This window comes from Melopsittacus undulatus, chromosome 8 (genome assembly GCF_012275295.1).
Source record: "Melopsittacus undulatus isolate bMelUnd1 chromosome 8, bMelUnd1.mat.Z, whole genome shotgun sequence".
Classification (NCBI taxonomy): Eukaryota; Metazoa; Chordata; class Aves; order Psittaciformes; family Psittaculidae; genus Melopsittacus; species Melopsittacus undulatus.
Window position 1 is genome coordinate 53,068,896 of NC_047534.1, and position 25,366 is coordinate 53,094,261.

The following is a 25,366-nucleotide window of genomic DNA, read 5'->3' on the forward strand; positions in this document are numbered from 1 at the left end:
CTGTAAGGAAAACCTAACCAACTCCCTGATTTCCAGCTGCAGCTCCCACAACAGACAAACACTGAAGCACATATGCATACTTACATGGGTGTGCTCTCTTCTGCATGGTGACCCGGAGGCCGAACAACAGCAAATCCATTCTATACATGAAACGTAAGGAAGAAGAGACAGAAAGGAGGGTTTAGAGCAGCAAGAACTGAAGCATTAGTTCTGCTTTGGAACTATGTAGTTGTTCTTGATGGTTTTCTCACTTTCCCTTGTTCTGGACGGGGGGAAACATCCACATGAATGGTACAGAAACTGATTGGTGCAGCATTTCCTTTTATTTAAGGGAAAGCCTTCATGAGGTCACTGAAACAGCCAAGGGGGTGGTTGAAGGTGACAATAAGGCCCTCACATAACAGCGGAACAGTGATTTCTTTTGCTGCTCTGGTTTCTTTTCTAAGAACATTCTCCAGGAGACTGTTCACTTACTGATATCCTCAAGGATTTTTATGACTAAAGGCAGATGGTGCCATTAAACCGAAGCTAACTGGACCTCCTGCATATCACAGCCCTGAGCAGAGTCCTGTACAGAGCCTATATCAAAGCCAAGTGTTATTTTCATACCAACCTTCAGTTCTCCTGTGGCTACTTTGGAAACGAGCTCAATGACACAGCCCACAGCCAGGCGAGCGGCACCAGATGAGTGAACTTCATTCCAAATGGTGTCACTGTCAACCTAAGGGAGATACATAGGAAACACGTTTAGGAGCAACAAGGACAGCCAGGAAACAGAGACCCACAGTTCATAAAGGTCTTCTTCTGTACTGAATGCATCAATGCACTAAGCACATTAAATTTAAATGCATTAGGTTGCAGGACAGGTCTAGGCAGTACCAGGGCTGGACCCCACTCATGAGCATAACATCACCACTGCTGTGTGTCCATCCAACCAAATGGTACTCGAGAGATGATAATTTCCAACAGCTCTACAATGCTAAAGGGTCAATGCTGTAACAGAGGAGCAAATTCAGCATCTCCAGCACTGTAAAGTCACAGGTGTCTCCAACCAGGAACTCCCACCAACACCACAGTATAAGTATTTCTCTTTTAATTGCAGAAGGAAACTAAACCCAGGTGAAATAAAAAGGTTTACAAAATCAGTCCATGATTCTATAAAATAAAACACACACAATAAAGAAGGATGTTTAATAGTGGATGTTTAAAAGATGCCTGCCCAGGACTGCCAGGATAAGGTTATGCTGCCAGCAGCTTCCCTGAGGAGCCATCCTTTCAACCCTGTCTCACCAAAGCTAACAACAGACCTTCATCATTGAGCTACTGAATACATTTACTTCCATGCTCCATACTTGACAGAACCACTATCCTCAATGGTTCCCCCCCAAAAAACATGCAAACCAGGCCAGAGGCAAGGCAGGGCATTCTGCAGACATCCCCAGGTTGTTATTCTATGAGATCATGTCCTAATTCCAACACAAAGGGAGAAGCATTGGCTTTTACCCCATTCATCCCAACAAGGGAAGCCTGCAGATCCATCATGAAATGACTGTTCTTTCTTTTACTGCCACTCAGCTGTGACTCTGCAGAGAGCAGAGGGGGAAGGAGGGCTCCTTGGGGCAGGGGCTGGGTTGCAGTTGCTGTTGAATCTCCTCACTTCACCCATGTCATCAGACCCATGTAACGTGTCTCAGTGCAAAGGATCACCAGCTATTTCCCACCTATGACTCTGTGTTGAGCTTATTTATGGAAACAATGCCAACAGAGAAGGAAAGAAAGAGACTATTTGTTTTGTCTGGCATCCACTCTACTCACTGGAGATGCCCCATAGGAGACTGGTCCCACTTTGTGGCTGTGCTAAAGCCAGTGGAAATAGTCCCAGGTCTGTTATCAGGGATGGCTTCTGGCAGCATCTGCCCTGAGGATGCTTTTGAAGTCACAGTAAACCAAGAAAGCATTTGAAGGACATCAGAATGCCATCTCTGTGCAGCAATACTGTCAATATATGCTCTGTCTCAGCCTGAGGAAAGCACTGGTGGAAAAGCCCTACAGTGACTATTTGTGGTATGAGAGTATCTAACCCATCTTTGAGACTATCTAACCCATCTTTGAGACTATCTAGCCCACCTTTGAATGTATCTAGCCCATCTTTGAGCGTACCTAACCCATCTTTAAGCATATCTAACTCATCTTGGTCTTGAAAGAAAATGCTGCAGGACACCCATAGCTTTTGCCTGGCTACAGCAAGTATCAGGCCCCTTCCATGGATGCAGAATTGCTGAGGGCTATCCTCATTCACTGTGAGGTACCAGAGAAATGGAAACGGAACACCACAATTCACATGTCCAAAGCATGGCTTTACACAGGAGACCAACAGACCCCTGGATCTCCTCAGACATCAGTTTGTGCCAGCCTTCCCCTTTATAAAGCATGCAGAAACCACCTGTGCTTGAGGCAAGCACTGCTATGTTCAGGCCCTTTGATGCCTGCAGAACCTGCACCAAACCTGGTTTGATGGAGGGCAACACAAGGTGGGTTTAAAGGGCCAGAAAGAAATGAAGTACTTGGATAAAAGCACTCCAGCTGTGATCCAGAAGCCAAAGGCAGGAGTTCTGCCATGCCCCCACACTCAGCTCCCAATGCAGAGATGTCCATTGCTACCCGCAAGCTCTCCACTGCCCCATCCCATGTGCAAGCATCTCCGAGATAAGGATCTAACACCCAGCCAGCTCCCCTGGAATGGATGTCTGGAGACCACTGGGCCCTCCTCCAAGGCAGCACTTCATCATCTGGGAGGCTGTAAGTGTTTGAACAGTCCCGCTGAAGCCATCAGTGCTCCACAGCAGGGGGGGGGCTGCAGGCTCTGCCATGGTGGAAAATGTTATTAATGTGGCCCTGAGCTGGACTGCTCTCCAGCTCTGAAGCTGCTGCTGTTTGGTGCACAGGCTGCTGTTGACCCCTCCATCATTCCTGAACTCTGAAGTTCATTACAGGCGAGACGCTATTTGGCTTTCCCTGCCTATGAGCTCTTTGATGTAGCTGCCATCACAGGAGTTGTTGCTGGGACAGCACATCAAGCCTTACCATCTGGAAGGGCTTTACAGAAAGGGGAAGCATATTTCTTGCCTTGTGTGGATCCAACAGTGTATATTCCTCTTTCTATTCCTGAGCTGGAGGATACAACTGTGTCAGAGATACTGAGTCTTCCACATCTGCTGCTGCTGGATGAGGAGCAGCTGTCCTGGTCAGCACACTCCTCTTCTTGAAAGCAATAATGCCTTGCTCATTCTAATGCAGAAGATGCTGTTTCTGTTTGATAAGCCCACAGGAGAAGGCTCCTTTAAAGGCAGGGAGAGAGAATTCTGTTCCATAGACCTCCTGGAGGCTCTTAACATTCACAGCATGTATCATTATTAGCAAATGACGAGGGAATGCAGAACAGGAAGGGTCAACAGCTTAACACAGGCTCTCTCCTATGAGCAATGCCTAAGATGCTTCAAGGTGAAAACCAAAAGACTTTGTCCTTCCCTATAAACTGGAAGTCCTCATTAATATACATGATGAGGTTCCTATTCCCACTGTATACCCCTTCTACACACTCATGTGCAGCTCCTTCAAAGCGAATGAGTGTCTTATAAAAGGTTTCATTATTTCTTTAGCTGAAGAGCTATGCAGATAAGAAATTAAGCCTGGGGACAGGTAGAGACAAGCTGTAGCACTGCTTTGCAGTGTTTGAAGCTAAGAGAAGCAAAGGAGTTGTGCTCTTCCCTCATTCCTCCTTATCATCACACTGAGGCAACAGCAGCACGCATTATCTGTGCTGCCAGTGAGGTGTCTTTACCCAACCACATCCCCTCCTGCTCTTCAGCACTGATTAAACAACCACACTCCTATTTTGTGCTTCTAAGACCTGCTCATTAGTTTCTTCTCATTTCCATTCCATAGAAGAAGAAAATGTTCACACCAAACTAAGTTATTAGCTACCATAACACCGAGTCTTTGAGTGTTTCCAAGCAGTTGGATGCAAATCTGCTTTTCAAAGCTTGAACTCCTTGCCCAAAAATCTTCTTCTAATTATCCTGGATTAGGTAATGGTGCACGTAAGCCATACATTAAGGAAAGAGCGTGTGCAGCAGAGAAGTGAAGGTAACATCCCAAGTAGTGCACTTGCAGGTGCTGCTGAGGAACAGTAGGAATAAATTACTGTTGCTTAAATCAGAGCTCACATCTGTTGATATAAGTGCTTCTGTGCTTTATTCCCTTCTTGCTAGGATCAGAAGCCTGCAGATGGGAGGAGGTTTGGCAGTGTCAGCTACAGCAATGTCAAAGCTTCACTTGTATTAAGCAAACCAGTGAGGAGAAAGAATTGACAAGAGTTTCCAAGCACCAGGGAACACATTTACCCTTTTTCTCACAGATTTCAAGGCACTGTGACTTCAGTTTTAGAGAGAGATTGAAAAGTGTTGTGTGATGAAGCAGTTTGCTCTAAAGTTTTCCCTGCTCCTTCACTCTCTTTAAGTTGCTTTCCCTTGCTGGCTGGACTCAGGACTTCATCCCCCATCCTGGCTCTTAACAGCTCTTCATGGGCTTCTTCCCCATGAACTGCCCTCCATTGCCTTTCAGATCCATCTATTCTTTTAATCTACATAGAAGTCCCTAAGGAAGACAACTGTGTTCAACTGTGGGCAGATAAAAGAACCTGTTTTCAGGCTTTCCAGACCGTATTACCTGCCACTTTCAGCTCCTGAATTACAAAGCAACAGCAATCATTGAGCTTTTACTTGCTCCAGGCCAGTCCTTCTCCTACCCACGGGCATTATTTTGCATCCAACATTGAATTTCATGTGCTACATCACTATTTAGTTTCTCATTATCATAGCATCACCCTTATTTCATTGCAGGCAGCCTTTGCTTTGATGACCATCAGCATTTGCTTTAATAACACCAGCAAAGAACACTTGCTTATGACAACACTGCCGGGGATGGGGCAGCCACAGCATCTCTGGGCACCCTGTGCCAGCGCCTCAGCACCCTCACAGGGAAGAAAGAAATCTCTTCTCCTTCAAACCCAGGCTGCAACCCATTTGTGGTCAAGCTGATGTCCTAAAGGCGCTCTGATCATCACTTACACCTCATGTCCTTCACTACCAGGAAACAAGCACCACCACAAAGCGACTGGAGCCTACACAAACTTCCCCAGGCACCAGGGCTGCCTCTCCACAACCTTCTCAGCTTTGAAGCAGAAGAGAAAACAGGGATTGATGACTGCTCAGCAATGAGTAATGGTCTGCTAACATGGTGATCTCTAAATAAGACTCCATAACCATAGAGAAACCCACCCATATAGAAACTCATCCATATAGAAAAGCTATCTGGCCACCTTGCAGCCTGAAAAGGGCCTGGCAAGCAACAGCAAAAACACACCAGTTAAACTCTCTTGCTAGAACAATCTGAAATCATTGCATTACACCCCAACAAGCACTTCAGCTCCCAGCAGCATCCGCATGCTGAAACTTCTCACTTTTACATGACACCTCCTCTCCCACTAAAATCCTTCCTAGCTGATGCTTTACCCTTAGCTCTGATTTATTGAAATTCCCTTTTCTGATTTCCTAAAAAAAAGAGAAATTATATTCATCTCAAATCCATCTTTATATTCATCTCAAACCCATCCACTGCATGGATCTTTGACCCCAAAGGAGATGGTCTATGCTCCAACCCATCCATGGGACATACAAAAGTGAAGCACACCATGCTCTAGCCAATGGTTTGGTATCATAGCCTTATTTTCCCTATAAATATACAGCTTGGATGTATATATTATATACTATAGATAATACTGTATAATACTTGTATCATATATAATATTTAAATATTTATAGTAGAATATTTATCCCCATACTAGTGAAGATGATGTTTTCCTGCACCAACCATGCAAGCAGCGCCAGTACACAGTCATTGATGTAACTGGGGAAGGAAATGCAAGCAGAGCAATAGAAAGCCATTTTAATGAATAAATCTGACTATCACGTAAACGAGGCCACAAGGATGAGCAGGGCCTGGAGCAGCTCCTGTATGGAGCCAGGCTGAGAACATTGGGGCTGCTCAGCCTGGAGAAGCTGTGTGGAGACCTCAGAGCAGCTTCCAGTGTCTGAAGGGGGCTACAAGGATGCTGGGAAAGGACTCTTCATCAGGAGCTGTACCGACAGGACAAAGGGTGATGGGTTCAAACTGAAATAGGGCAAGTTCAGGTCGGATCTAAGGCAGAAGCTCTTCCCTGTGAGGGTGCTGAGGCACTGGCACAGGGTGCCCAGAGAAGCTGTGGCTGCCCCATCCCTGGCAGTGCTCAAGGCCAGGTTGGACACAGGGGCTTGGAGCACCCTGCTCCAGTGGAAGGTGTCCCTGCCTGCAGGGGGTTGGGACTGGATGAGTTTAAGGTCCTTTCCAACTCAAACCATTCTATTATTAGTAGTAAACTACTGGGTTTAAAAAGCTTTACACAGAAAACCTGTGAATTATCCACTAAGACTGCTAAAGCACTGGACAAAAGACAGCAAATGGCTTATTTAATAGCGAATATTGAATATTTAACCAGCAAGTTAACTGCAAACTCTATCTTCCTTAGGAGCATATTGCTAATACCAGCACTGTGGCGTTTCCTGCTTTGATTTGGGATTTAATGCAAGACTTGTGGGCCCGCGCTAAGCTCAGGCACTGTCTCGACTTGTTACCCTTCAGCCTTCATTTGCAAATGATAATTTCTGCTTTGAATGGCATGCCTGACTGCAGGGCAGAGTAAATGCAGCCCTTTGAAACTCCAGCCAAAAACTTGCCATGAATTAGGAGGCTGCAGCATATTTACAATACAGAATGAGATCTCTGCCCGCGTGGCGGTAGGAATAAATGCCGATTATTCTTGTTTTGGGGCTTTTCTTTTCTATTCCCCCTCCTTTTTTGACGGGATAATTTTCAAAGCAGCGATTTTGCAAAGACTCAGGAAGAAAACAATTTTGTTTCATTTCCATAACAGGATCCAGACCTCCACATTCAGCTCACGAGCTACAATTATGCCTGAGAACCACCACTGCGCGCTTTCAAACACAATGCCTTTTATTGTCTCTTCTCATTCTTCCCTCTTTCTGCTCTCTGGGATTTTCTCCACTGTCACCCTGCATAGAAACTTTAGAGCAGAAAGTCTGGCTTGAAAGGGAAACTTTCAAGCTTTCAGGCTTCAAAGGACAACAACATAAACCTTTGACATAAAGTATTTGCATGGCATTGGGGTTTTTCAGCCTTACGGGAATGAACAACAAGGGAAAGTTGCTTTCTTAGATGGATACTTGACACATCAAAACTGATGCTCAGCTTTGCTGTGATGAATGGAGGGATATTTTAGTCACCTCCTTCCGAATCCACGTGTAATTGTCCTGGAGGAAGATGTCAAATATTGAAGCCTGCAATTCCCTTGTGCTGCATAACCTGCGAGACATTACATTCAAGGACAGTAATGTAGCCCAGACCCAAATGCAGCAACTTGCTATTTACAGGCACTTCCCCAATACTGTCCTTCAATATCACTATTTGCTTAATATGTTTTCCACCTGCAGGAGGAGGCAGGCAGCTCTCAAGTACAAATACTGAAGATGAAACACCTACACGGCACGAGCAGCATGAAAAGCACATCCTGCATTCTATGCCGAAAGCATTTTTGGATGGAAGGGTTGCCTTCAAATCTAGTAACCTCTAAGCCATTAAAACACGACTGCCTGGGAAATGAGGTTTCTCCTCCTAAAAGCCAGAGACAAAACATGCCTATGAATGTCACACACACTTCAGTGCTCCAAAACAGCTCCAACATCTTCACGCTGCTTTTGAAGAAAGGCACGTGAGGCTCTCGCTGCAACCCCGCACCCCAGGCAGACCCTGTTTATGGGTGACATCTGGTTGCAATTACCCACTGGCTGGAATGCAAAGCAAGGAGGTTTGGTACCAATGGGACTGGGGAGAACAAACAGGACGTTATTTACACATTAAAGAGAGGACTCACCCCGACACCACCGCAAGGGAGCCTGACAAACATCGATGTTAGGGAACCTGTAGGGAAACAACCAAAAAAGGGACCCTGTAAGTCAAGAAGTCAAAGTTCACCACATTTTGCCCCAATTTGATGGCAATGCTGCAATCTTTCCAAACACAGCTCTCAGGAAGCACACATCCAACCCACTGCAATGCATCCATACACAAGGTACACACTTGGGCTTATGTAAAAGCCTTCTATAAATCACTGCTTTTTACGTGAGGTTTGTGTGCTGTCCTACGTCTCAAGCAGTCACGCTGCCTATAAATGACTGAGATGCTACCAACGACTGCTCAGCATGAACATTTTAACCCCTTTCAACTGAAAGAGGATAGGAAATCATAACCCCCCCCTCATTATTTGTCATCAGCTGTTCCTAGGAGACTTTGGAGCACAGGGAAGAGGAAGACAAGAAAATAAACCAGTGGTAAAGCAAAGCAAACATGTCCCAACTACAAGAGTAAAACCAACACTAAAACTTGTGTGAAAAACAGAGAAAATCTGGAGGCCTCATTCTGCATCTGTACCAATTTTCACATCACTTGCAGATGAGCAAATCACCCTCCATGGTTTATAAACCGGACACTGAAACAAGCACATGCTGTCTCACATCCATCACCGACCTATGTGTACGACTGTGCACTTGCCTACACACCCCAGGCCAAGAGGGAGAAGGAAACCTGTGTGTGCAGACCCTGTAAAAGATGTGGAATACACTACCCGAGGTTGATAGACTTGAGACCTATTTAAAGTTAATGGTGAAATAAATTGGTTGAATTGGATTTTTCTCTCACCAAACCAGGTTCTTGTCCTGGTCGTGTCTATACTGAAAGAATGAATTCCCTTAAATGCTAAGTACCAGCTTTGCAGAGCATGAATTAGACATGACAGCAGACAGACATTGCTGAGGACCATGCTGGTGTCAAACGTGTTGCAGACACATACGTTACCCCCTGTGACTGACAGCAGAGTGAATGCATCTGTATTATTAATCTGAGTGCACAGCAAGATTCACTCTCTGATTAGATCCACATGAAAGTTCTTAGATCATCCTGCCTCGGACCTCCTGTCACATCCTTCACTGCTAATCCAGCCATTACTTTGATATTTATCTTCTTGCAAACAATTTCTGATTAAAAGCAGCCTTATTTGCCCAAGTTTAAACTTGCTCAACAGGTTCCAAAGCTTTACACCGCCAAGTGAGAGATGGATTCCTATTTTCCATCATCAGACTTCCAAAGGCTTTAGCAACACTTCCAGGGGTAGAGCTGTGCAACCTGCCTTGAAGGCTGCCACGTTCAAACCCAGCCAATAAACCACAGCAAAGCACATCTTTGTGATGCTCAGGGCTCATGTAGGGAAAGTAGCTTCAACATCAGAGCTGGGCTTCTGTTGAAAGTCTCTTCTATAGACTTTTCTCTTTGAGAAAGGAGTAAGACTCAGAAGTAGGGAGCTACAGGACAAGTGCAGCAGTAAAAGGAATCAGCAGAGCCACAAGGAAGCCTGCTTACAAGTCTGAACCCCCTGACCTATCTATTCCCTTCCTGCTTTCTCCTAAAGAACTGCCAGATGAAGAGACATCTCCCTTTGCATTTGCAGAAGCTTAAGGAGAAACATCTCCTGTTTTCATCCCCCAGCTTTACAAGCTCTTCCTTTTAGGCTGAGGTTTCTCATGCTTTTTTCTTCCTCATAGACATATCAAAGGCAGAGTTTACATGGAGTCAGCCACCAGAACGGTACATACTTCAAGGCACTCAGGTCTAACAAACTTGTATTTGCATATGTGAGCCTCACACAAAGCTTTGGTCTCAGACTTCAAACCTGCCATACATTTAACCTCTAAGGTATTTAAAAGAACCCTGGAAAGCTGGTTTGTAAATTTAAAAGCCTTTTAAACTCTCAACAGGCTGAAGAAGGCTGGCTCACCTCTTTTGCTCAGGGAGGTTTCACCAGCACATCACTGGCTGTTCCCCTTGCTCAGCTCCAGCACTGTGGAAGTCATCAAGTTAACAAACTGGTTTTAGGGACAGCATCACCCTTCCTACCCTGCTTCCAAAGCAGAAGTTCTCTTTGGGTGCTATGCACACATCTAAGCCAGGCTCATGTACAAATCATACACATAGGGTGGTGATGGACATGAGACAGTGTGTTCTTGTTTCAGGATCCAAACCTGCAGGATTTGGAGGATGATTTGCTCATCTGCAAGCCCAGAAAGTGATGTGAAACCTCTTACAGATGCAAAATGAGCCCTCCAGATTTTCTGTTTTTCTCAAAGCCTTAATGTTGGTTGTCTTTCAAGCCATCAACTTCTTCTGCCTCGCTGCCTGTCAGCCAAACTGAATGGTGTGAAGCTGTTTGCTCTCCCTGCAAGCTCTGTGCTCAATGCAAGTGTCAGTGTGGCCCATGCACAGCTCAGTGTGCAACAGGAGGAGAACTGGGCAGTGGGAAGAAGCATTCCATCACTGTCTGGGCAAAGACAGTCATGTGAGCTGGCAATGAGTCCAGTCCCACTGCTAGCAGCTCAAGGCTAAAATGCTGCCAAATGGGTTTGGGAAACAAGGTCTAAGCTTAGCTAAGAGCTACTGGAAAGCCCCTCCTATTGGAGATCCTGGGGACCTGACCTTCTGCCTAGAGTTTTACACTACCAAGGATATGAGAGCAGAAATGCTTTAAGCTTTACATATGAATTGTGCAGTTTTTCAGCCACATGTATCTGCTTTTTGTTTCTCTGGATTTTAAAGAGGTGGTAAATCAACTATAAATACAGTGCTAACTCCATGTTTAACCAACAGGCTAATAGCTTTCCTCTTTGGGGATCCAATGTACGTACTGAATACACTGCAGAATCTTTCCAGCTCTTTTGCTGTGACTACTCCATCCTGCAGGCCATCGAGTTAAGCCTCTTTTTATATTGTCCAAAGCCAAGCTAATCCCAAAAATAAACTTCCTCAGCTTCTAGGTTCCAAAAATGCTGACCCTCACATGAGAACTTCCCAAACTGCCCCCCCAGCTTATCACAAAGGCACAAAGGGAGATGATGATGATAATGATGACCCCACAGAGGTGAGGTGGTTTGGTTGCTGGGGGGGTGTTGGTTATCTGAACAACCATTCCCTATGTTTTCTTCAGGGAAAATGCCTGTATTTTATGATAAATGCAGCCCTATTTCAGGAAGAGATAGTGGCCAGTGAAAGGGATAAACAAACCTAAGCCAAATCAAATGCAAGACTAAGAGGCCACTATTACTCTCTTGCAGTTTATAGAAAACTGACAGCCTTTTGTTGATGTCTATGCAGCTGGTTGGTGCTGCAGGTCCTTACTATGGTGCACCAGCTCCTACCTAGCAATGGGCAACATTCAAACATGCACAGAAGAGTGTCCAAGCATAACAGAAAACATCTGAATCATCTTTCCTCCTCAAAGGAACTCTCCTTTTGGGTTTTGAAGACATCAAAGTTTTGGCTATCTAGGGTTCAGGGATCCACCTGAAGTAAGGGAGATGCTTCTTGTACTGCTCTTGAGCAGACATTGAACGGAGATGGGAAGGATTCTTTTGGGAACTGCCTGGGGATGCTTTCATATTGCTATCACCAAGGGGGTGCCCAGCAAGGCTGAGGACAGCAGTGTGAATGCTAGAGGTGAGGAAGGAGACAATACCTAGAAGTTTCTTGCTGTCCAGTTTCTGCCTGTTGAGAGGGTTTGTGCCGTACAGCAGCGTATGGGCTTCAGAGTGGACTGTCTGCAGCTCTTCTAGAGTTGCTTTTCTTCCACGAATGCACTGAAAGAGGAAAGAAAAGGAGTGATGAAATCACTGCTTAACTCTCATCAAAGAACTTTTTCCTTAGGAGATCATAAAGACAGCCAGCAAAGAGCTAAAATGGGTTCTTATGTGGAAAATTTGATTGTAAGGCAGATTTTGGTTTAGTCCCTTACTCAAAATATTAGCTTCACATAGAAAGTCATCTTTTTACATAGAAAGCTCATCCAGTTCCAACCCCTGCCACTGGAGCAGGGTGCTCCAAGCCCATGTCCAACCTGGCCTTGAACACTGCCAGGGATGGGGCAGCCACAGCTTCTCTGGGCACCCTGTGCCAGCGCCTCAGCACCCTCACAGGGAACAGCTTCTGCCTAAGAGCTCATCTCAGTCTCCCCTGTTCTGGCAGGTTCAAGCCATTCCCCTTGGCCTGTCCCTACAGGCCCTTGTCCCAAGCCCTTCTCCAGGTTTCCTGCAGCCCCTTTAGGCACTGGAGCTGCTCTCAGGTCTCCCCTTCAGGAGCCTTCTCTTGTCCAGGCTGCCCCAGCCCAGCTCTCTCAGCCTGGCTCCAGAGCAGAGCTGCTCCAGCCCTTGCAGCAGCTCCATGGCCTCCTCTGGATCAGTCAACAACAAAATATAACTAGTTAACAGCACAACATTGGAAGGCTCTGAAAGCCTCTTATAGAGGTCTGAGGGTCACCCAAAACATAAGTCTGAGGACTGAGCATCTTGCCATGCAGCTCACATCCATGCAATCCATGCAGGATCACATGCACCTCCTTCACTGCCTTCACTCAGGCTACCTCAAGCCAGACTTCCACCTTCCTGGAGAAGCTGAGGTTCTAATAACAACAAAAACTGATACCTCAAAGGCAAAAAGGGAGGAAAAAAGGAATCATGCTCCTCCGAAGAACAGGCTTTCAAATGGGAAACTTGTTCTGAAGAGAAGGTCAAGAGCATCTTGCTCCTGAGAGCTGGTGCAAACCTGTCTGAGGCATCAGGCAGCAGAAATCAAAGCCCGGCGGGATGTTCATGCACTCTGCTGCTCTTCATTGTGGCATTCCTGCTCTCCACTTCCTCTTTCCTCCCCTCTATGCTCTGCTCCACTACCTAGGCTTCCTGAGGCCAGTGATGAGGCCAAACTGCAGCACCCCATTAAAGAGGCAATAACCACAAAAATCCTAGATCCAAGCAGGGACAGAAATACCTGGCAAATCAAATCCCTCAGGAACTTTCATCCTGTCTTCTTTCTCTGTCCATGGTAAGCCTGCCTCAATCCCCCCCTTAGAGGCTTTTACAGCTTCCCTTTAACCTGTATGCCAGCTCTGTTCCTTTGAACAAGATGTACTGACCCATTTTCAGCTACTACATTTAGGGGACCTACAGAAATAGCACTCTGTATGCCTTGGGGTTATGTGAAGGCATCAGGAGAATGACAGCCTGTCCCAATAAGATGCCAGCTCCTCCATGGACAAGAACAGCTTCAGCTCCTCAGGTCCTGTTTAAAGGAGGTGGCCCTACCAAGACATCCATGCTCTTTAGGAGCGTTCTCAATGCCATCCTCCCCTGCACGTGACAAATAGGAAATAGGAGTGGATGGAGAGCTTCCTGCCGTGCTGCAAGCAAAACACACGCAAGGATAAAGCTACTACTTATGGAACCAAATCTTTGTATCACAAACAGCAAAGCAAACCCTGTCTGCTTAGAAACCATGGTGCTTGAGAGGCTTTTTTGCACCTTTCTCATCTCCCAGCTCATGGGCCACAAACTTTGTCCTTGGCTTTAACACAAGAGATCTGGAAAATGAATTAACATCCCCCCCCGAATAAAGTTGGAGAACATATATGGAGAACATATATATGGAAATCATATTCCTCACTCCCGTTCCCAGATTCATCATGACTTGTACCTCAGTCTACAGCTCAGCCTGCTGCCCGTGCTCCTAATTCAAGCAGTTCCTTGCTTTCTAAGAGTTCTTAAGTCCTGATGCTCTTATCTTTGAGGCTTTGCATTGCCTTTGGACCCTGCTTACTCCCTATGACACCCTCCCCTTTGCCTAACCTCAAGTGACCGTGAGCCACATCTTGTCCCATCTGTGGCTCTCCAAAAGCCACAAAAGGCCATGAAAACAGCTATAAGCTTCTCTCCAGAGACTGACTTCCCATTGCCACCACCTCATAGACACTTATGATGGGAAAACAGCATTGCTGCCAGTGCTTGGAGATGGACCCCAGTTGAGGAACTTGCTCTTCCCCATCCCGGTTGAGGGACCTGGGGATTTGGTGACATCCAAACCATGGCAAACCCTATGGATTTCCTCCTGCTTTTGATGCTGGTGGGAGGATCCCAGTACACCACAAGTGCGGGTCTGCATTTTGGGAGGCAGAGTCTTCAATGGAGATTGCCTCAAGAATTGTTGCTTTGAAACGCTGAACATCCACCAGAGTAATTGTTTTATGAAGCTACTTGATTAAATGGAACTTAATTAAACAAGCAATACCCTAAACCGCAGCTGTCACCAACTTTGGGCAACTGCTTTCACTCCAAAGGGACTTCTTTAAGCTCCTGAGACTCTGCCAACTCTTACCCATCACACCATAAATCTGGCAACGAAAGACACCAAAAGAACATTCCCAGGAGACAAGACACCCAGAACTGCTGGAGCTTGGAAGAGAAAGCAGAGCTGGGCTTTCTTTACAGCATGCAGTCATAGGGGAAACAAGAGCTGTTAGGATGACAGGGATCCAGGGGAGACTCATCTGATCCCACACTGTGTGTATGGGATTATTTCCTATGGTTTTAATCTGGACCAAGCAACTACTTGCAATCAGGAGAAACAAACTGTGCCAGTGCATGGACCACAGCAAAGGGCTGCTAAGGAAGGAAGGGGAAACGTGACAATAAGGAAATGTCAAACTGTCCTTTTACAAACATGAATTGCAAGGAATGGATGAAACAGCATAAATGACAATTTCACATCAGGCCCTTTGGGTTTACTTAAGTTGACTCTTCACATCTGAGGCACAGGGCAAGGGACCTGTGACAGTGAAGATGTGTGTGTTAGCAAACCCAGCTAAGAACAGAACACAGAATGGAACAGTGGCTCAGCAAACACATCAGTGTTCAGCTTGGCAAAGATCTGAGTGTTAGAATCCAGGTGTTGCTGCAGACCTACTACTAACACTGAAGATACTCACCTCTTTCCAAGTGCCTGTAGGGCTGTTACGCAGATGGAGCAGTTCTAATCCATCAAAACCAATGTAGATACATAGCAGGCTGCATTGGTAGGGAAGTGTCACCCTCCTCATAGAAAGTTAAGTTCATACATTATGTGCACGCTATTGTGGATGGGAATAGCAGGCATAGGTCATGTTGCCTGTGCAAAGCTTTATGCGGGACAAGAGGAATTTGAAAAACTAATAGAATTATTCAGTGTAGTCACAATTAATAGGCCAGATGTCAAAATTCCTTTAAATCTGGTCATGTAATGGAATATGTCCCATGGAATTAGGCTTTCACAGAATCCCAGACAAGTTAAAGCCATTCTCCTTATCCTGTCCCTACAGGCCCTTGTCCAAAGCCCCTCTCCAGGTTTCCTGCAGCCCCTTTAGGCACTGGAGCTGCTCTCAGGTCTCCCCTTCAGGAGCCTTCTCTTGTCCAGGCTGCCCCAGCACATCCAGTCTACAGCATTCTTATCCTTGTAGTAAATCCTTGGTCCCAGGCAATGGCAACAGCTCAGGCTCATACTCTAAACCAAGCAGCAGAGATCTCTTGGGCCTAAAAGCTGTCCCCTTGCCATGCAAGTGCATCTGATGGGGAGGTAATCTTCACTGAAGGAAAAAACCTGTATGGTCCTCTCTGCCTGCTGGTAGAGAGGTTCCAACCGGAAAGCTTCAGAAAGCCTCTGAAGGGCAGGGAAGTGACCAAATGGCTTTGCAAGCACAGAAGAGAATGGCATCAGTCAAGAACAGCAGAAAGTGAGGAAAAGAGAGAGAAGAAGAAGAAAATCAAGACCAAAAGAATGAAGTGTGGAGGTAGGAAGGAGATGGAGAAACAGGGAAAGGTTAAAGAAGGAAACTTTGATACAGGTAATGTAAGGCAGGAGTAGGAGATAGTGGGTATAAAGGAAAAGTTAACTAGAGAGAGAAATGAGTGCATTTAGAGCAGCTGCTTAACCTGAGCTGGCAGGTTCGACCTTGAGGGAAGAAAAGCCAGGAATTAAGGCAGAAAAGCTAACATCACTGTGGGAGGTATCCCTGCCTGGGGCAGGGGGTTGGAACTGGAGGAGCTTAAGGTCCTTTGCGAGCCAAACCAGTCTGGGGTTCTAGGATTTTATCACTTATTTTCTGACAAATGAGGCTGAATGTCAGCAACAAGCAGAAGGGGAACACGGGTGGGAAGCAGGTGAACGTCAGGAACAACTCCAGTTGGAGCACTACCCAAAATCCAGGCAAATAACAGTTGCCTGGGATCACACAGTGAAGAATTCGCACATCAGACAACATCCAGAACACACATTTAGGAGACCAGGCAACTCATATTGCTCCTGAACAGAGAAGTCAGGCAGCTGGGGGGTACGTTTTCCTTCTGTGTGTCCCAAATAACAATCCCAAAATCCATTGAAAAGGGCCTCCATAGACAGAAAGAGGTTTGAGGTTCTTCCTTGCTCTCCGCAGGGCTCGAAGGGGAACTTTAGCCAGGGGCAGTGCTGCCACCCTGTGGAAGCCTTTTCTGGTTGCTCAGGGAATATTCCCAGCCATAACTCAAACACGTTCCGTGCTTCCGGCCCCTCAGATGGCAAAGAATTGATTGATTACACACTACCATTAATTTATGACCATCGCTTCTAGCTATCAATATTAATAGCTATTAATCACGATTATTAATCATTAATCTTTGTATTTTAGTATCGCCTTGCTCTTAAAATGTATCTATTAATTTAGCCTCTTGTGATGCAATAGTGCTTAATTACACCCTCCACCCTCACTCTTTTTACAGCAGCTTTACTATAGGTTGACCATTACATACCGAAGAGTATTAATAAAGTTATTAAACCATAGAAATACACACTTATTGCTCCACAGCCTCTCCCATTACGACTGGAGTGATAAATAGCACAGCTGCTTCATACACTGCTCTTATATTTGGTTGCTCCAAAATCCAATGCTTGGTTGGGAATTCCAGGACTGAAATTGTAGGACTGGGAATATATTCAGATTGAAAATCACAGAAGCAGCTTCACGGCATCATTGGGCAAGGGCCTTCCCCAATGTTCCATGAACAGTCAGCTCGCTAGCAAAGTACTCCTGACATACACACACACACACACACACACATAAGCAGTCATCGAGGAATGGATTAAATTTAGGCCACATATGGCAAAACACTGCCAAGAGCAGGAGCTATAAAAACATCCATCCAGGATGCAGTGTAAAGTTTGCACATCCAGCGAGCAGTCAACAGCCTGAGCAGCAGGCGCGGTACAAACCATCCGGACCAGGAATCAACCCCTCCCAACCCCAAATGCTCATAATCCAGCAGCTGGATGAGCCAAGCAAATCCAAATTCTCTATTTTCCCAGCCCTCCAACCACCTCATCCCCTTTGGTTGGTATATTACTGACCTCACACTTGCCACGGAGACCTGTCTCCTGCAGCCGGGACCAGATGCTCTGGATGCGGCCCGCGTGCTCTGGGTGGCTGTTGGTGTTTCCACAGGTACACTGGTGTTTCAGCATCAAGGTGTCATATACAAGGCCTGCAGCAGAGGTGACAAAATTGCTCTCAATTAAAATAGATATATAAAGAATGTGCCTTAGATGGACCAAAACCTGCTCTTCTTTTTCCTTCTGTTCAACTGAGTAGTTTTAGACAAAGACTCTGTTTTTCCAGGAGCCACCAAGCTCTAAAGGAATTAAAAGCCAAGACAACCCCAAACCTGCAACAGCTGGCTTCCTGTGGAAACCTTCACCAGCAATTAGTTACCAGTATCCCTGCAGGCTGAAGCTGTGAGTGACAGAAGGAGGTGACAACTGAAAGCATCACTCTAAGTACAGAGATGCTGCTATAGGAACATGATCTAGGAGGGGACCGAGCTGCAGCTTCTCTGTGAGGGTACTTAATGTTGCTGCTAAAATCATGGAATCCCAGCCTGGTTTGGGTTGGAAGGGACCTTAAAGCTCATCCAGCTCCAACCCCTGCCACAGGCAGGGCCACCTTCCACTAGAGCAGGGTGCTCCAAGCCCCTGTGTCCAACCTGGCCTTGAACACTGCCAGGGATGGGGCAGCCACAGCTTCTCTGGGCACCCTGTGCCAGCACCTCAGCACCCTCACAGGGAAGAATGACTCTAGGGTTTGGGATTAAAAACCAGAAGGAATAAGTCATTGGCAGGCACTATGCTTCATTACACAGTTTGTGCTGAAGTCTTTGCATCAACATTATTTGACAACGCACTAATTAGGGCTATTAGCACACACTTGGGCATAATTACTCAGCACAATATGTAGGTATTTAGCAGTGTTGTTTCATTTGAATGTGGGAGTCAGGCAGCTAAATCCCTTTATATTATCAAGTATTTATGGCATGACAACAGCGTAAGAAACTTGGATTCATGCTCCAGAGTTGCCCGGATATGTTTTTTGGAAGGGGAATTAGGATTTCATAGCAACATTCCAGGTCCTCCACAACTCTCTGCAGTCCCAGGGACAAAAGACCTGTTCGGTTTTTTTATGGTCACTCAAACAAACAAGACATCCCAAATGTTTAAATTATCACAGGATCATGGAATGGTTTGGGTTGGAAGGGACCTTAAAGCCCATCAAGTTCCAACCCCTGCCACGGGCAGGGACACCTTCCACTGGAGCAGCTGCTCCAAGCCCCTGTGTCCAACCTGGCCTTAAACACTGTCAGGGATGGGGCAGCCACAGCTTCTCTGGGCACCCTGTGCCAGAGCCTCAGCACCCAAAGGTCTTGGTAAGAATCCAAGGCCTTTGAATTAGCAGTGAAAGAAGGAGATATTCCCAGATCCCAGTGGGAAAGGCTCTGTAACAGCAAACACTATCGTCCTTTGAAATCCCAGCTGAGCACACCTATGCCGTGGCAGGGGATGTGAACCCACCAGAGCTGGTTTGCAACGACAGCAACCAATAAACAGCACAATTCCCAATGCAGGGAGTTCAAAGGGGCTTGTGAGAAACCAGACCTGGAGAACAGACATGGACACGCAGCCTGGAGCCGAGTGCCGTGCTGCGGCACGTACCCAAGCTCGGCTCCAGCTGCAATCACACCTTGGGACTGAGTGCAGGCATGTTCTGCCACTGAGGAATTTGGCTTTCCCTACGGAGGCAAACCCTGGCATTGACACTGGCGGGTGTTCAGCCTTAGGGGAGGTATCTGACAGCTCCTCACTTCGCTGTAGGTGAGAGTGCAAAGGGAAAAGTACCCCAAACCACGTTCAGTTCTAGGAAGAGAACAGAGCACTGGCTAACTGACTGCCATTGGGTTAGCCAAGGGTCAGTTAAACAAGCTCATGCTGCAAAGCTCTGTCGAGCTCTCCCACATTTGATTCACGGCATCAAACTTCATTAGGAGCTGCTGGGCAAAGGCAGGCACTGTAATTGTTACCTGAGGAGAAGCTATAGCCCAAAGGTAAGGCTGGTTATATGTAAGAACTCTGCAGTCTAAGCTCATTTAAGCCAGTGCAAGGTCTGCAGTAACCTCATTCATGTCGACTTGTTCTTGAAGGAAAGTCTTCAAAGGACATCATCTAAGCATAAAATACTGCTGAGGCGCTGGCACAGGGTGCCCAGAGGAGCTGTGGCTGCCCCATCCCTGGCAGTGTTCAAGGCCAGGTTGGACACAGGGGCTTGGAGCACCCTGCTCCAGTGGAAGGTGTCCCTGCCTGTGGCAGGGGTTGGGAATGGATGAGCTTTAAGGTCCCTTCCAACCCAAACCAGGCTGGGATGTGACAATCCTATAACATTTGTTACCCAAAAGAACCCCACATCGATGTCCTCTCAGATCATATGGGGCTGCACTTGTCTGGCTAACTCATTCACATTAAAGAAAGGCATAAAGTGGTTCTGCCTTCTCTGATTCCCTCCAGGGACTACAGCCAGGCTTTGCAGATTTAAAGCCAAAAGATGAATGCATATCTATTCAACACAGGCATTCACAGTCAACAGCCTTGAACTTAAACAAGCAAGCAGCAAGTCATTCATCAGGTACCTGCTGACCTGTTTGGGTACAACCCTGTCTCCTTTCAGTTCACGGGCACTCTGCTGCTGGCATCAGCAGGGCCACGACTGCACCTTCTGAGGGCACCAACCTTAGAGACCAAGGATGGTGCAATCAAGACATTCAGGTGATGGCCAAAGAGATGGGCAATGGGAAACCACACTGCATGGAGCACAGACAGGAGGGTGCACCTCAGAAGGGTGTTTTCCACAAGTCCTTTAAGGTTTTAACACTAACTCCTGGAAAACTATCATGGTGCAACAGGGAAAACAATGGCCAGGCAGATGAAAAGTCTCCAGCTCCAACCCCTGCCACAGGCAGGGACACCTTCCACTGGAGCAGCTGCTCCAAGCCCCTGTGTCCAACCTGGCCTTGAGCACTGCCAGGGATGGGGCAGCCACAGCTTCTCTGGGCACCCTGTGCCAGCGCCTCAGCACCCTCACAGGGAACAGCTTCTGCCTAAGAGCTCAGCTCAGTCTCCCCTGTTCTGGCAGCTTAAAGCCATTCCCCTTGGCCTGTCCCTACAAACCCTTGTATGAAGTCTCTCTTCCTTTGCCTCCCCCTGTTATTCCCCTGTCTTCCTACAGTGCAGCAGATCTTCCAGAGGCAGTCTGGTGTCAGCCCAGAAGCAGGCAGTGATATTTATCAGTTCATCCTGCTCAGTGCCACCTACGAGACCTGCCCTGGAGAGACCAAACACAGGGAACAAGGGGCAAGATGCCCCACCGCACAAAGCAGGCACTGGGAAGCTACACCTGCTTAGAACACATCCATACTTCCAAAATGGGATTTGGGAATTGAGGCCATTCAGCAGAGGTGGAAGAGGGGGTTAAAGGAAAGGTTTTCAGGACACCTGCTTGCCTGTATTTGCTAACAGAGGCTACAAGTGGGGTTTATAGGATTTGGTTGACCTTTAAGGTTTCTCTTTCCCAATGCTTCAATGATAACAGCAGTGTCTCAATGAAATTCTGTGCTGTAATCCCGCAGCCCTCACCACTTCTCTTCTTAACAAACTAACCCACTGGGAAGAAGGGATCTGTTCCAAGGTCCTTCCTGTGGTTGGGGACACTCAGCTGAAGACACACACCGAAAGCAAAGCTCAGTGATTTAAGCTTAAAATACAAACCTACATTGGCCATTACAAGTTAAATTAAGTGGTGCTGGAAGCAACCCTCTAAGACATGGGCACAATCATTTCTAAAGGTCAGCACTAAAGCATAACCAACGTGCTTTTCTTGGCAGAGCAAACATATGATTTGAGGTTCAGATAATTACACTGCTCTGCACAGGAGAGAATAAATGCCTTCATCAGAACTGAGAAATACCTTAATGCAGAACATCGGGATAATTTGTGGATCCATTTTTACAGGAGATCAGAGACTGGATAATTGGAGCTATGCAAATTAATGGCCTAACCTGGGAAGTCTTATTCAAGTGTGTAGAACAGTGCATGCAGAAGTATTCATTAAAGACAAGGGGGTTACTTGTGCTAGCGAAGGCAAGTTCAAGGACTAGTGTTCTTTCATATGCTAGTAGGAAGGAAAATGAGATGTCATGCTTCAGGACATAAACCTGAGTGCTTGGAGAAGTCAGCAAGGGCACTTGTGTTCGCTTTCATGTGGAGTAATGCACATCATGTTTGAGAAGCGCATTATGTTGTCTTCCTACACATACCTTTGAAGTCACAGGTACTGGACACAGAAAGACAGGGAAATAAATTACCCATAAAGCCCAGAATTCCCGGCTGTCTGTTCCTAACTCTGTCCAGAGAAAGCATTACTGTTTGCTATAGAATATCCTGAATATGAAAGTGATGAACAATGCCTTTGTGTGCTGGACAATAACCGATCTCTTAAGAGACGCATCCATGTCTAGAGTGCTCACGGCTGGCTTCATTAGGGCCATTGAAGGAGGTCTGGTTTTTGCAGCCCTCTCACGGAATGATCACAACAATTCAAATCTGAATTCCTCTGAAACCCTGTGAGGATCAGTCTCCAAAGCAGCCACTCCTCAAACAGATGGATTTGCCTTGTGAAAAAGAAGCCTGATGGACTTCAGCACTGCCTGCTTTGAAAAACACCCAAGACTTTCATTTCCTGCCTTTCAAAGAATAGCTCAAGCCTAGTGATTAAGCTTTAGTACCCACTAAAGACACAATCTGCGACACACCATGGACAACTTCAAGCAGATATGAGCAGTTGAACTCATGCACACATGCTCAGCAGCTGAGCTGCCTGCCTTTCCTCTCCATGCTTGCACGCCCAGAGTTGTACGCTTCCCTTTTATGTGAGATGAAGGACTACTTATAGGACTAAAGTTCTCACCTTTAATGCACTGCACCTCTATTAGTGCCAGTGAATGGGAAACATTCGTCCCTTGACGGCAATTTATTGTGTTTTCCCTCCTCCATTCACCTACCATTAAAACGTAGAGAACTGCACTAGACAGGAGGCAAAATAAGAGCCTTGGAGTCTTAACATGAATAAATGCCATGAAAAGGATATTTTACAGGTGAACTACACTAAGCATCCTCCATATCATTGCACGGGATCGTGCGGTGCTATATAAAAGCAGTTTGATGTTCTACGTCTTATTTTAAGCCACTTTCTTCTTTTAAACCCAAGGAAAAGAAATCAGAAGGTTGCAAAAGTGTCTTTTCAAAGAAGCACAGTTCTCAACACCTGCATTCTTACAGTTACTTGTAATTGAAATGAAACTTAGAGGCATACATCTGAGCCAAAAGTACATCCTCTGGTAGGAAATGTTATTGTACGCTCCAAGTCTTGCATACGATTGACAAGGCAACTTAAATAGCAGAGGAGAAGAAGGGAAAGAAGAGGAGGAATGATTGATCTCTTAAAGTAGGGCAAGACTTCCCTGTTTTTAAAGCACCGAGATTTGGGTCTAAGTGGATTAGATGCTCAAATACCATCTGGTTTGACTGTGAGCCAGGGAACTACCCATCTTTGCACCTTTGGCAAAGCCAAAGTCTAGAATCATCTAGCTATAACTGGGTGCATTAGAAATGCAGTTTTACTGAAATTCAAGGTTTCAATATTAACAACAAATAGAGGCTAAAAGGGCTGATTTGCAAAAATGAGCATTTACAGAGGTGGTTGCACATGCTTCCAGCTAGGAGCTGAAGAACAAAGTCATACTTATCTACTAGATCTACATAACTACCCACTATACAGAGGCTGAAGGAGGGGATCCTGCCCCTCTGCTCTGCTCTGGTGAGACCCCCCCTTGCAGCACTGTGTGCAGTGCTGGTGGCCTCAGCATAAGAAGCACATGGAGCTGTTGGAGCAAGTCCAGAGGAGGCCATGAGGATGATCAGGGGCTGGAGCAGCTCCTGTATGGAGCCAGGCTGAGAACATTGGGGCTGTTCAGCCTGGAGAAGAGAAGCTGCATGGAGACCTCAGAGCAGCTTCCAGTGTCTGAAGGGAGCTACAAGGATGCAGAGAGGGGCTCTTCATCAGGGACTGCAGTGATAGGACAGGGGGTGATGGGTTCAGACGGAAACAGGGGAAGGTCAGGTTGGAGATAAGGTAGAAGCTCTTCCCTGTGAGGGTGCTGAGGTGCTGGCACAGGGTGCCCAGAGAAGTGGTAAATGCTCCATCCCTGGCAGTATTCAAGGCCAGGCTGGACACAGGGGCTTGGGCAACATGGTCTAAAGTGAGGCATCCCTGCCCATAGCAAGGGGGTTGGAGCTGGATGATCTTAAGTTTCTTTCTAACCCAAACTACCCTATGACTTCATCAGTATCTGAAAATAAACCCGATTCACAGCACTGATTTTAACAGTGCAAGAAGTGTGGGTGAAAGAAATGTCTAAGTAAAGAGAAACAAAACCATGAGTTGCTCATATTGGAGTGTTCTGCATTTTCTTCCTTTTCCTTTTCCCAGGGCACACATCACGTTGCAACATGTTCATTCACAAAATAGAGCTTGACATTTGGGGAAGAAGGCGGACTTCAAAACACATCCTCCTAATCACCCAACATAGGACTTGTAAAATTGCACATAAATTAACTTCACCTCTTACTAAGGCTACTGAATAGACAGAAAGGGTTTTGAGGGAAAAAATGCTGGTTGTCAGGATGGGGCTTTGCAGTTGTGGCTTAACCCCAGCCAGCAACTAAGTACCACATAGCTGCTCACTCACATCTCCCTTGCCCCCTGCAGTGGGATGGAGAGGAGAAATGGATGAGTAAAGGCCACAGGCTGAGATTAAGAACAGATTATTGAAATGAATTCTAATAATAATAGAATCCCAGCCTGGTTTGTGTTGGAAGGGACCTTAAAGCTCATCCAGTTCCAAACCCTGCCTGTGGCAAAGACACCTTCCACTAAAGCAGCATGCTCCAAGCCCATGTGTCTTGAACACTGCCAGGGATGGGGCAGCCACAGCTTCTCTGGGCACCCTGTGCCAGCGCCTCAGCACCCTCACAGGGAACAGCTTCTGCCTAAGAGCCCATCTCAGTCTCTCCTGTTCTGGCAGGTTCAAGCCATTCCCCTTGGCCTGTCCCTACAGACCCTTGTCCCAAGCCCCTCTCCAGGTTTCCTGCAGCCCCTTTAGGCACTGGAGCTGCTCTCAGGTCTCCCCTTCAGGGAGCAGCTCCATGGCCTCCTCTGGACTTGCTCTAACAACAATGACTGCTATAATAATAACAGTAATGTGAAAAAAGGAGAGATAAATAAAACCCAATAAACACAAGCGATGCACAATACCTATATACCAATACCTGTTCACCTATACCCATCTGACCTGAGCAGCAACAAGTGGCTCCCAGCTAACTCCTCCCAGTTTATATACTGGGAATGATGTGCTGTTGTATGGAATATCCCTTTGGCTAGTTTGGGTCCCCCCGGCTTCTTTTTCCCTTCCTCACTGATAAAGCATGAGACACTGAAAAGTCCTTGATTTAGAGAAGCAACCAAAACATCAGTGTGCTGTCAGCATTATCCTCAGACTAAAGCCAAATCACAGCACTGCACCAGCTACTAAGGAAAAAATACCTCTATCCCAGCTAAAACTGGGATAATCTCATTTGTGCTAACCTACAGACACAGACTCCTGGGCAGAGGCTGTGCTACAGAAGGACGGGTAGACTGGCACAAAGCCTGGAGGGGATAACTTATGGCATGGGGCTGCACAGGGACAGGATACAGCCATCAGATACTGCAGTTGGCACATTGTCCTTTGCCAGTACACTGCCTCTCTCTTGCCTTGCATCTAAATCAGCTCTGTCACAGCATATGACTTGTGCTTTTCTGGAGGGCGATCCATAATTAAAGTAC

General features: G+C 46.4%; 1 protein-coding gene across 6 annotated transcripts in view; it reads right to left on the reverse strand.

The window, feature by feature from the left end:
• HDAC4 (histone deacetylase 4) overlaps nucleotides 1-25,366 on the reverse strand; it is a 205,378-nt gene that overhangs the window by 25,411 nt on the left and 154,601 nt on the right. For all 6 annotated transcript variants that reach the window (XM_034065128.1, XM_034065131.1, XM_034065129.1 and 3 more), the window contains 5 exons: nucleotides 17,455-17,588; nucleotides 11,735-11,855; nucleotides 8,048-8,094; nucleotides 614-721; nucleotides 85-140 (listed from right to left, as the gene is read on the reverse strand). In XM_034065128.1, the coding sequence (XP_033921019.1) occupies nucleotides 85-140; nucleotides 614-721; nucleotides 8,048-8,094; nucleotides 11,735-11,855; nucleotides 17,455-17,588 (466 nt within the window). The remainder of the gene's footprint in view (nucleotides 1-84; nucleotides 141-613; nucleotides 722-8,047; nucleotides 8,095-11,734; nucleotides 11,856-17,454; nucleotides 17,589-25,366) is intronic.